The sequence below is a fragment of the Carcharhinus amblyrhynchos genome, chromosome 16, assembly GCF_965287045.1.
Source record: "Carcharhinus amblyrhynchos chromosome 16, sCarAmb.v2.hapA, whole genome shotgun sequence".
Classification (NCBI taxonomy): Eukaryota; Metazoa; Chordata; class Chondrichthyes; order Carcharhiniformes; family Carcharhinidae; genus Carcharhinus; species Carcharhinus amblyrhynchos.
Window position 1 is genome coordinate 3,198,043 of NC_137339.1, and position 12,238 is coordinate 3,210,280.

General features: G+C 48.1%; 1 protein-coding gene across 3 annotated transcripts in view; it reads left to right on the forward strand.

Moving 5' to 3' along the window:
• LOC145353783 (hippocalcin-like protein 1) overlaps positions 1-11,799 on the forward strand; it is a 32,449-nt gene extending 20,650 nt beyond the window's left edge. For all 3 annotated transcript variants that reach the window (XM_080204581.1, XM_080204583.1, XM_080204584.1), the window contains 3 exons: positions 3,730-4,128; positions 7,325-7,430; positions 8,722-11,799. In XM_080204581.1, the coding sequence (XP_080060707.1) occupies positions 3,751-4,128; positions 7,325-7,430; positions 8,722-8,819 (582 nt within the window). In that variant the 5' untranslated portion in view covers positions 3,730-3,750 and the 3' untranslated portion in view covers positions 8,820-11,799. The remainder of the gene's footprint in view (positions 1-3,729; positions 4,129-7,324; positions 7,431-8,721) is intronic.
• The last annotated feature ends 439 nt before the right edge of the window (positions 11,800-12,238 follow it).

The following is a 12,238-nucleotide window of genomic DNA, read 5'->3' on the forward strand; positions in this document are numbered from 1 at the left end:
GAGTTGCCTCCGTCCAATGCCTGTTAACTCAACAGTCCTGACTCCACATATAAGGATTCTAGGTTTTCTCCACACGGCTACCCGGAGGTTGATGTGGTCAGGGAGTAACTGGAATAGGAAGCAGCGAGCCTGGAGAATCACCATACATTACAGCTCGAATTTATAGCGGTGTTAGAATCATTTCTTCTGTGTGAACCTCTAGAATCCAGACTGATCCCTCCCCAGTTCTATCACAGTTTGGGGGAGGTGATGGCGTATTGTCACTGGGTTAGTAATCCGGAAACACTGGGTAACTTTCCCGTAACCCGGGTTCAAATCCCGGAGTCTGATGGTGAAATTTGAAATCAGTAAAGAATTAAGAATCTACTGATGACCGTGAAACCATTGTCGTTCATCGGGAAAGCCCATCTGGTTCACTAATGTCCTTTAGGGAAGGAAATCTGCCATCCTTATCTGGTCTGGCCTACATGTGACTCCAGAGCCACAGCAATGTGGTTGACTCTTAAATATGCCCGTGAAATAGGCTGGCAAGCCATTCAGTCAATTTGATTTATTATTGTCACATGTATTAACAGACAGTGAAAAGTATTGTTTCTTGTGTGCGATATAGACAAAGAGTTGAGGGGGTTGAGCTATGAGAGGCTGAATAAACTAGGCTTGTACTCGTTAGAGTTTAGAAGAATGAGGGGAGATCTCATTGAGACGTATAAGATGTTCAATAGGATGGATAGGATAGGGGTGGAGAGACTCTTCCTGCTCAGAAAGGACAGTAGGACTAGGGGGCACAGCCTCAAGATAAAGGGGGGGCGGTTTAGAACGGAGTTGAGGAAGAACTTCTTCACTCAAAGGGTGGTGAATCTCTGGAATTCTCTGCCCGTTGAAGTGGTGGAGGCTGCCTCGCTAAATATTTTTAAGAAGCGGGTTGATGGGTTTTTGATAAGAGAGGGGATTAAGGGTTATGGGGAGAGGGCGGGAAGGTGGAACTGAGCCACGACAGATCAGCCATGATCTTATTGAATGGCGGGGCAGGCTCGAGGGGCTAGATGGCCTACTCCTGCTCCTATTTCTTATGTTCATACCGTTCATAGAGAAGGAAATGAGAGAGTGCAGAATGTAGTGTTACAGTCATAGCCAGGGTATGGAGAAAGATCAACTTAATGCAAGGTGGGTCCATTCAAAAGTCTGACAGCTCAAGGGCAATTAGGGATAACTGCTGGTCCTGTCTGCGGCATACACATCCCGTGAAGGAATTTTTAGAAAGTGTGCTTTTTTTTTTAATTTGACCTCAGGGGTTGCAGAGTCACATTTATTACCCGTCCCCAGTTCCTCTTGATGTAACTGATTAACTCACTGGACCTATTCAGGTGTCTGTTAAAACTCAACCGAGCTTGAATTACATTCCAGCCCCGACTGGGTAAAGTTGGCTGCTTTTCTTTCCCCAGGGGGTGTTATGAGTCAGACGCTGTTTCACTGAAACACTCCGAAAGTTGCACATCACCTTAATTGCAATCGGATTTTCATTCCAAACGGCACAATCTGAACTCAGGGTCTCAAGCTGCCAGACTGGAGTTTGAAAACATATTCTTGCGGATTGCCCGCCCCATAACATTATCGCCGTGTTGTCTGATTTCATCGACAGATCGCAGATTTTACTAGTCCCACTTTCACAGCTTGTCATGGTACAATTTGTAATTATGAAGCAAAGGTGTATTAACTGTGGAGGGGAATGTGGTGACAAGAATTATACTGGGATAAAAGGGGGAAACTCTAAGCGGGAGTGACTGGGGATCATTCCCAGAGCAGGAGTGACTGGGGATCATTCCCAGAGCGGGAGTGACGGGATCATTCCCAGAGCGGGAGTGACTGGGGATCAGTCCCAGAGCGGGAGTGACTGGGGATCATTCCCAGAGCGGGAGTGACTGGGGATCATTCCCAGAGCGGGAGTGACTGGGGATCAGTCCCAGAGCGGGAGTGACTGGGGATCATTCCCAGAGCGGGAGTGACTGGGGATCATTCCCAGAGCGGGAGTGACTGGGGATCATTCCCAGAGCGGGAGTGACTGGGGATCAGAATTACACAGTGGATTGATCCAAATAACAGAGATATATTCTCAGTGTGAGCTGGTGATGACCATCACAATGCCGCTTTATAACTGACTCCATTTCCACTGCATTCATCCCTTCCTCCATCTTCATGCACCCACCTCCACTACCAACCCTACCCCCACTCCCCACCCCCACCTCCACTACCCACTCCTACCCTTCACTACCCACTCACACCCTCATTTCCCACCCCTTCCCCCACTACCCAGCCGCACCCCTCACTAACCACCCCCATTCCTCACTACCCGCTCACACCCCCCTCCCCACCCGCACCCCTCACTACCCACCACTACCCACCCACACCCACCACTACCCACCCCCACCTCCACTACCCACCCCACCCCCCATTACCCACCCGCATCCACCACTACCCACCCGCACCTCCCACTACCCACCCCCACAACTGACCCCCACCCCCTCTACCCACCCCCACCACCCCCCCGCATCCTCCACCACCTACCACCCACCCCCATCCCCCACTACCCAGCCCCCTGCCTTGTACATTGTTTATTTTTAAATTGTTCTACAAACGGTGGCACAGTGGGTTAGCACTGCAGTCTCACAGCGCCAGGGACCCTGGTTCGATGCCTGGCTTGGGTCACTGTCTGTGGGGACTTTGCACAGTTACCCCGTGTCTGCGTGGGTTTCCTCCGGGTGCTCCGGTTTCCTCCAACAGTCTGAAAGATGTGCTGGTTAGGGTGCATTGGCCGTGCTAAATTCTCCCTCAGTGTAACCCAAACAGGCGCCGGAGTGTGGCGACTAGGGGATTTTCACAGTAACTTCACTGCAGTGTTAATGTAAGCCTTACTTGTGACATTGATAAATAAACTTTAAAAAACTGAGATGGTGAGTGAAGCAAGGAATCTGTTCCACTTCCTTGTGATCGAGTCTGTGGAAATGAGGAACTGTTGAGCAAGAACTCTTCCATCCTTTCATTAGGTCTGTCCTTGGCTTGAACTTCCTGAATCCAGTACTCTGTGGGAAATAGAGTGCCGGAAGGAGGGTGAGGGTAAGAGTATTAACTATTACTAGTTAATACTTTCTATTCAAAAATGTACGGAAAGATTTCCCATGGGGATTCTCTCACGTCTGATGTTTAACCTTCAGTCAACAACTCTGATTCCTGCTATCTAGTCATTGGGGTTTGTGGGATCTTGCAGGGCACACACAGGTTGCTTTCTTTCCCTCAGTCACACTGGTGACTATGCTTTACCAGGGTGGAATGATAGAATCCCTATAGTGCAAAAGGAGGCCATCAAGTCTACACAAAACCACACACCCATCCAGGCCCTGTTCCTGGAAGCCCACATATTTACCCTGCTAGTCTGTTTAGCATTGGCCAATCCACCTAGCCCTAACATCTTTGCAGTGTGGGAGGAAACCCACGCAGACACGGGGTGAACATGCAAACTCCACACGGACAGTGAGCTAAGCTGGGAATCGAACCCGGGTTGTGAGGCAGCAGTGCTATATCCACTGAGCCGCCGGGCCACCCATAGCCTGAGGTCATGAAAAGAGGAAGTTCTTTCTTTCTAGAATGCCAGTGAGTCTCCCCTCAGCAGGAATTCACTCTGTGAAGCAACATTAACAAGGCAACATTGCTACTCTCTCTCCCCTCTCGTTGCAGCTACACTGTGGGATCGTGAGGATGGGCAAACAGAACAGCAAGCTGCGCCCCGAGGTGCTGCAGGATTTACGGGAAAACACCGAGTTCACAGAGAATGAGATTCAGGAATGGTACAAGGGGTTTGTGAAGGACTGCCCCAGCGGGTACCTGACAATGGACGAGTTCAAAAAACTCTACGGCAACTTCTTTCCCTATGGCGACGCCTCCAAGTTCGCGGAACACGTCTTTCGCACCTTTGACACCAACGGGGATGGCACGATAGACTTCCGCGAGTTCATCATTGCGCTGAGTGTGACCTCCAGAGGGGGCTTGGAACAGAAGCTGAAGTGGGCGTTTAATATGTACGATGTGGATGGGAATGGCTACATCAGCAAATCTGAAATGCTGGAGATTGTCCAGGTACGAGGTGCCCCAGTAAACCGGGGGAAAACTTCATTCTCTGGCTCTTCTCCTCACTTTGTCCCTTTCTCTGTCATTAAAAATTGCTCGGACCACAATTCCACCTTTTCTCCAAACACAATACCAAGCAGGAATTGGGCAGGGGTGGGATTGGAGCTTGGATTCACTATATTGGAACATGGAACCCTACAGCGCAGAAGAAGGCCATTCGGCCCATTGAGTCTGCACTAACCCTCTGACAAAGCATCCCACCCAGGTTCACCCCCATACATTTGCCCCACTAATCCACCTAACCTACACATCTTTGGACACTAAGGGGCAATCTTAACATAGCCAATCCACCTAACCTACACATCTTTGGACTGTGGGAGGAAATCAGAACACCCGGAGAGAAGCCACACAGCCATGGAGGGAAAGTGCAAACTACACACAGACAGTGACCCAAGGCCGGAATTGAACCCAGGTCCCTGGAGCTGTTAGGCAGCAGTGCTGACCACTATGTCACCGTGCTGCCTTATGTTAATGTAGAATGTTTACCCAGTGGTCAGATCAGTAACCAGAGGGCACAGATTTGAGAAAATTGGCAATGCCAGAGGGGAGATTATGGGAATTTATTTTTACACAGTGGGTTGTGATCTGGAGTGCGCTGCCTGAAAGGCTGATAGAGGAAGATTCAATCATAAGATTTAAAAAGGAATTGGATAAATAATTAAAGGATAAAAATCAGCAGGGAGTGATGTTAATTGGATGGCTGTTTCAGAGGGCCAGCACAAGCCCAATGGGCTGAGTGACCTCTCTGTGCTATATTGTTCTATCGTGAGTTAAAAAAAAGTCAATAACCTCAACCACTAATTGTTGCACATTGTGAGAGTCAGTAATAAGTAGACTTTGTTTCTCCCAACCCTCTACAATTTCTAACCAGCTCCTTACCTCTACCAGGAGGCACAGGTCTACATGATTTAGGATCAACTTAGAGTACAGACAAAGTATTTGAAAAGTGAAGTTTATTTCAGTAAGTTACTAAAGTCAAGAGCTAGCAGGTGTTGGCTAGCTGCAAATGCACCCTTCCAAATCCTGTCTTGTCCACTGTTGGCCTGTGTGTTGGCCAATGGGTGGTGACTCTGACTTCACATGGCAAGGCACCTCTTCCCACAGAGCTGGATTAAGAGAGTTTGGGGCACTGGGCTGGGTCTATTGTTAGACATGGGCACCTTTGGGTGCCTTAACCAATTCAGCATACACCCCTCTCTCCGGTTGCAGAACGAGAGAGGCATGGACCATATCTGACTCTGCTCGCCAAAGAATTGGGTATCATTTGATCTGTTTTCTGGGCCGCCTTTAAGAGAAAAAGATTATAGAGTCACCATGGCACCATAGGCACCCACTTGGCCCATCAAGCTCATGCTGGCTCTCCGTAGAACAATTCAATCAGTTCCATTCCCTCATATTATTCCTATAGTCTTGCACACTTACTTTGCTCAAGTCTGCATCCAGTTCCCTTTTTGGCATGGTGGTTAGCACTGCTGCCTCACAGTGCCAGGCACCTGGGTTCAGTTCCGGCCTCGGGTGGAGTTTGGACCTTCTCCCTGTGTCTGCGTGGGTTTCCTGCAGGTGCTCCGGTTTCCTCCCAAGATTTAAACTTTGTTTTTTTTTTAAGATTAAGCTTAAGATGTGTGGATCTGGTGGATTGGCCATGCTGAATTGCCCCTTTGTGTGTGTGTGCGTGTGTGTGTGTGCGCGTGTTGGGGGGGGGGGGGGAGGGGCGGGGCACTACCAGCAGGGTAAATATGTACGGTTATGGGGAAAGATTGGGATTGGGTGGGATTGTGATCAGTGCAGACTCGATGGGCTGAATGGCCTCCTTCTGCATTGTAAGGATTCTATGACCTTTTGAAATCATTCATCATCTCTGTTTCCACCACATTCTTGTAGGCAGCGAGTTCCAGGGTTTAAAATAACAAAGCTAACAGCCCTTTCAGGGGTCTGACTTGATTTGATTTATTATTGCCACATGTATTAGTATACAGTGAAAAATATTGTTTCATGTGCGCTGTACAGACAAAACATACCATTCATAGAGAAGGAAACAAGAGAGTACAGAATGTAATGTTACAGTCATAGCTAGGGTGTAGAGAAAGATCAACTTAATGCAAGGTAAGTCCATTCAAAAGCCTGAAGGCAGCAGGGAAGAAGTTGTTCTCACAGCGCCTGGCACCCCGGTTCGATTCTGGCCTCGGGTGACTGTGTGTTTGTGTGGAGTTTGCATGTTCTCCCTGTGTCTGCATGGGTTTACTCCCGGTTTACTCGTTAGAGTTTAGAAGAATGAGGGGAGATCTCATTGAGACGTATAAGATGATGAACGGGATGGATAGGATAGAGGTGGAGAGACTCTTCCCGCTCAAAAAAGACAGTAGGACTAGGGGGCACAGCCTCAAGATAAAGGGGGAGGCGGTTTAGAACGGAGTTGAGGAGGAACTTCTTCACTCAAAGGGTGGTGAATCTCTGGAATTCTCTGCCCGTTGAAGTGGTGGAGGCTGCCTCGCTAAATATTTTTAAGACGCGGGTTGATGGGTTTTTGATAAGAGAGGGGATTAAGGGTTATGGGGAGAGGGCGGGAATGTGGAACTGAGCAGCAACAGATCAGCCATGATCTTATTGAATGGCGGGGCAGGCTCGAAGGGCTAGTTGGCCTACTCCTGCTCCTATTTCTTATGTTCTTATGTACGTGACCTCAGACTTTTGAATTTTTTTCCCAATGGAAGAAGATGGGAGAGAATGTCCGCGATGCATGGGGTCCTTGATTATGCTGGCCGCTTTGCCGAGGCAGCGGGAAGTGTAGACAGAGTCAATGGATGGGAGGCTGGCTTGCGGGATACATTCACAATCTTTGTAGTTTCTTGTGGTCTTGAGGTAGAGCAGGAGCCCATACCAAGCTGTATACAACCAGAAAGAATGCTTTCAATGGTGCATCTGTAAAAGTTGGTGAGAGTCATGGCAGACTTGCCAAGTTTTCTTAGTCTTCTCAGAAAGTAGAGACATTGGTGGGTTTTCTTAAGTATAGCCTCGGCATGGAGGGACCAGAACAGGTTATTGAGCAGGTGTGTGCACGGCACCCAGTCTCATCAGCCTGACCCCAAGCTTTCAGACTGGGGGGCTCTTTAATACTGACAGACGTGGCTTTGTTTTCCTCGGACAGGCTATTTACAAGATGGTTTCATCAGTCATGAAGTTATCCGAGGATGAAGCTACGCCAGAGAAAAGAACAGAGAAGATCTTCCGTCAGATGGACACCAATGCAGATGGTAAGTGGAAACACAGTCAACGGATACAGTTCAGTCCATCATGTCCACACTAGTGCTTTGAAAGAGCTTTCCAATTAATCCCACTCTTCCCTATCCCTGTGCTCCTGCTAATGTCTCCTTTTCTAACAGGTGTATGTACAGTTCCCCAGTGAAAGTTGCTCTTTAATCTGCTTCCACTGCCCTTTCAGGCACCAACATCTGTATCACAATGCACTGAGTGAACAAAAAACTATTCTCTTCTTCATCCCCACTGAGCTTTTTGCCAATTACACTGACTCCAATTATTGACCCTCCAGCCAACAGAAGTACTTTCCTTCTTAATCACCCTGGTGTTAATTAGGAATCTGTCACTATTATGAAATAGGTTACCCGGTGAGCATGTCGACCAGAGTAAATGTTGGGGAGATCTTTGGCATATTTGGACAGTGGCATGGTGGTTTTATTCCTGACTCTGGGATTCCCACCCTACACCTCTCTGACACTCCCTTTCTCTTTCCTCCTTTAAAATCTTCCTTTAAAGCTACCTCTTAGGCTGGAATTTTACCACCCTGCCCACCATGGGGATCGGAGTGGGTGACGGGCAGTCGATGGAAAGGTCCTTTGATCTTACGGTTTCGAGATAAGTGAGGCCATAGTTCCTGACCATGGTCTCTGAGCAGGTCTCTGCTATGTTATTTCAGCTTTATAATGCGTCAGCAAAGTGCTTAGGACATTTTGTTGCGTTAACAATACTATCTCATAGAATCCTGACAGTGCAGAAGGAGGCCATTCAGCCCATCAAGTCTGCACCGATCACAGTCCCACCCAGGCTCTATCCCCATAATCCTACATATTTACCCTAGCTAGTCCCCCCCGACACTAAGGGCAATTTTGCATGGCCATAAGACCATGAGACATAGGAGCAGAATTAGGCCACTCGGCCCCTATCAAGTCTGCTCTGCCATTCAATCATGGCTGATAATGGCCAAACCACCTAACCCACAAATCTTTAAACTGTGGGAGGAAATCGCAGTACCCAGAGGAAACCCACACAGACACGGGGAGAATGTGCAAACTCCACGCAGACAGTGACCCAAGGCTGGAATTGAACCCTGGTACCTGGTGCTGTGGCTAACCACTGTGCCACCATGCCGCCCTATACCTGAGTTGTGTTGGGTAAGTTTCTGGAGCGAGGGGGAGGTGAGAAGATGGGGCTAATTTATCAGAAAGGGTAGGTTTTTTTGGAAGGATGATGTCTTCCCCCCGGTCCTTTAAATCCTCATTCTTAACCGTCCACGATTGTTTTTTTCAGGCAGGCTTTCCCTCGAGGAATTCATCAACGGAGCAAAGAAGGACCCGTCCATCGTCCGCCTCCTGCAGTGTGACCCCAGCACCGCGGGGCAGTTCTGACACACTGTCCGGGGCACACAGGTTCGGGTTACACCGTGCCATTTCCGTCACTGGCAGCCCGAGAGTGGGCCAGCAAAGACACTGGCGGAGTATAAATCAATGCTCAGGCAAACGGAACACTGGTGTCTGCCAAAACAGTATCCTTCCACGTGATGAAGTAACTGCATGAAGAAGCTGATTCCTGAATTATAGTAACAGTAAATGAGTTCTAGATGTGTAAGTGTGCCAAAATAAGGGGAGCTGAACTGGTCATCCAGCGGTCAAGGCCATTTCATTTTTGTTTGTGCCATGCACCGTTGTGGGTGTAGTGTAACTGGACAGCAGGGCGGAGGAGATTGTGTTTTATTAGATTTGTCTCTTCTGTCATTTGCATTTTTCCAGGTGAAATGTGTCTTTTTATTTTAGCCATGCTGAGTTACAGCTCGTACTTAATGAAGACGTAGAGAGTTAGGACCAAACTCTGCTGGATTGATGTTTACACTTGTGCCTCAAGGGAATGAAAAGGCCATGAGATTCCGAGCTGCTTCTCCCAGTCCTTGGCCCATCCCGTTTCTGTTGGATACGTGGTGTCTGTCTCTCTTTAAGACAGCGCAGCGGCAGTGAGTCACCTGACTTGAGGGAAGCAATAGAAACTGAGAAAGAGTGATCCCCCCGGAGGGTGGAGTCCTCCCTCAAGGAGATTCTTCTGGAAGCCATGTCGCAAACACATAACCCCAGCCTAGAGCTGCCAACCCTCCTGTACCAAGTTTCGCTTATCAATAAATACCTTTCATTCCTAATGAAACCTATTGATAATGTCATAACAGCCACAACATAACAGTCTCCATGTACAAATTTTCCCTTATCCTCTCTCCTAATCCGTACCTCCAAGAATCACTCAATGAATCACTCGCTGGTCACATAGAGCCCTGTGAAACATTTCAGCTCATCCTGTTTCTACGGACGCATAAAACCCTAATTATCTCCCCACCCCCCAAATGATTCACTCCACCCTTCCTAATAATGGGCGGGGTTTTGCGACCTCGCTTGTCCCGAAACAGTCAAATCCCACCCAAGGTCAATGGACCTTTCCCATGGTCCGCCCCTCGCCCGCTCCGGTTCCCGTGGTGGGCAGGGTGGTAAAATTCCAGCCGATTTGTTTTTATCTCTCGCGCTTCCTGAAGGATGGAAAAAAGAACCTCTGTTTGCTCGGGAATGCTCCTCTGTTCTCTGGGATGAGTAAAAGTTGGAAGATCTCCAGTCTCACCTCCTTCATGGTTACATGGGTGGCCCCTAGATCTATTGTCCCCATCACCTCAAACACATCAGCTACTGTAATGTCCCAATCTTTTCACAATCTTAAATACTTGTCTCAGGTCCACGCTACATGTCCCCTGTGTGTACAAATTCGAGATATCTTCACCGTCACTGCTTGCCTTAGTTTTCCTGCACTCTCTCCAAGTAACACCTGTCTTCAGAAAGACAAAATAGTTTGGATGCTGGAATCTGAAACAAAACTGGAAAATCCCAGCAGGTCTGACAGCCTCTTCGGAGAGAGAACAGAGCTAATGTTTCGAGTCTGGATGAGCCTTCGTTCAGGGATCCTGGCCAGAATTCTCCGACCATTCACACTGGGGGGGATTCTCTTGTCCTGCCAGCAGCGCACCTCTGCCCGTGGGTTTCCTGGCAGTTTTGGGTACATCAATGGGAAATCCCATTGGCAATGGCGGGATCAGAGAGTCCCACCGGGAGCAAACACCATCAGGAAGCACACATCCAGGAGGCCGGAAAAAGCTCGCCTCCTACCTTCTATCTTCAGAACATCTATCTTCAGTTTACCTGAGATATTTTGGATGATGACTTACCTGCTATGACCTAATGAACGTGTTTTGTAATGAATGGTCACAGTAAAACAGCCCAGGAGCGTGTCTGCAGTGACTCTGGCATCCCGAAAGAAATGTTACTTATTATCATCTTGTCACCTTGGAGGGTAAATTCATTGACTTCTGCTTCCCAATCCTGCATGTAAGTTCCTACTGGTACCTTACACAATTCCGCTCCTGAATAAGTTTTCCTAATTATCTCCCACAGCATTGTGCCATTTCTTTCAACATTAAGTCTGCTCTCACCCCCTTTCCCCCCCCCTACTTTAACCCAGCGAGTTGCTCCCACTAAAGGATGTCCACAGGTCCTGATCCATTCTACTGGACAAAGGTCAGATCCAACACTCTCACAGTGGGTCAGAAATAGTCTTCTACATCAGGCGTTCCTCTCATAACTGTCGCCAGGTCACCCTGCTGTTGTTCCACTTGTTCCCTGACTAACCTTTGGAGTCCGAGTATAAACATATTGGCTTGAATTTCCGGGGAGAGGCAGCAATGCTCTCCCTCTATCCGTTGGAAAAGCCTCAGAAACATCTCCAAAATACTCTTCACCATGTTTCCCCATTGCCCGCGGGTGGGATTTTACCAGAAATTCTCGCCCGAGGTCACAGACATTTCCGTTGTCAGACTCTGGCCCACGTTGATTCTGTGGCGGGTGAGGTAGTAAAGTTCCAGACCATGTGTCATTTCACCAGAGTTATTTCAGACCACGTGGCCAAAACTGGGCATTTTGTATGTATTAATGAAGATTTCGATAAGCTGCATCAAGATTACGAATTAGCCAGATGTGTGGAGTGGTTAATGGATTGGAGAACAATGCTCAATATCTTTTGTACCTTATTCTGTCAGTCAGGCTGTTACTGCATTTATGACGTTGAATATGCCTAACCTTTGACACCAGTTGCCAAAGTCAGATCCCCATTGAACCGCTGTGCCTTCCTTCCGTTAGACACTTTGTTCCTTCCCCTCATTTCAGGATTTTCTTAAAAGAATGCATTGAGTGAGGCCAAGGATAATACTGATTTGGCTTTGCAACGCATATTAGAAACAGACATACCACTGTGAAATTAAAGAAAGCAAAGAAGTTTCTCCACCTCCCCCCCCCACCACTTTCCAAATGTCATAGCACATTGCTCCACTTGATGGGCCAAATGACCTCCTTCTGAGCCGTAATTCTCTGATTCTCTGACACTTGGGAAGCCCCAGATGTAACGTGATGTCCTTGATTGCTGCTACCAACCCAGAAGTTCAGTCTTATAACAAAGATTTACCAATAGTGCCCCCCCCCACCCACCCTATTTGTGTATGAATGAACAGTCCGGGGGTGTGGTAATAACTGATTAGTTACAATTCCAGATGTCTAGAATGTTCCGTCAGATGTTGGGAGTCTAATTGCTACAATGTGCTTCCTCCTTTTAGAGGGCCACCTGGTGTTCGACTCAAAATATGCAAGTGCTATACATAATTGCCAGTGACAGCCACCAGTCCTGCTCCTATTGCTCCGGTTAATACACAGTCCACCTTGTGCTGCTGCTCTCTGTATCACAAGACCAGCCA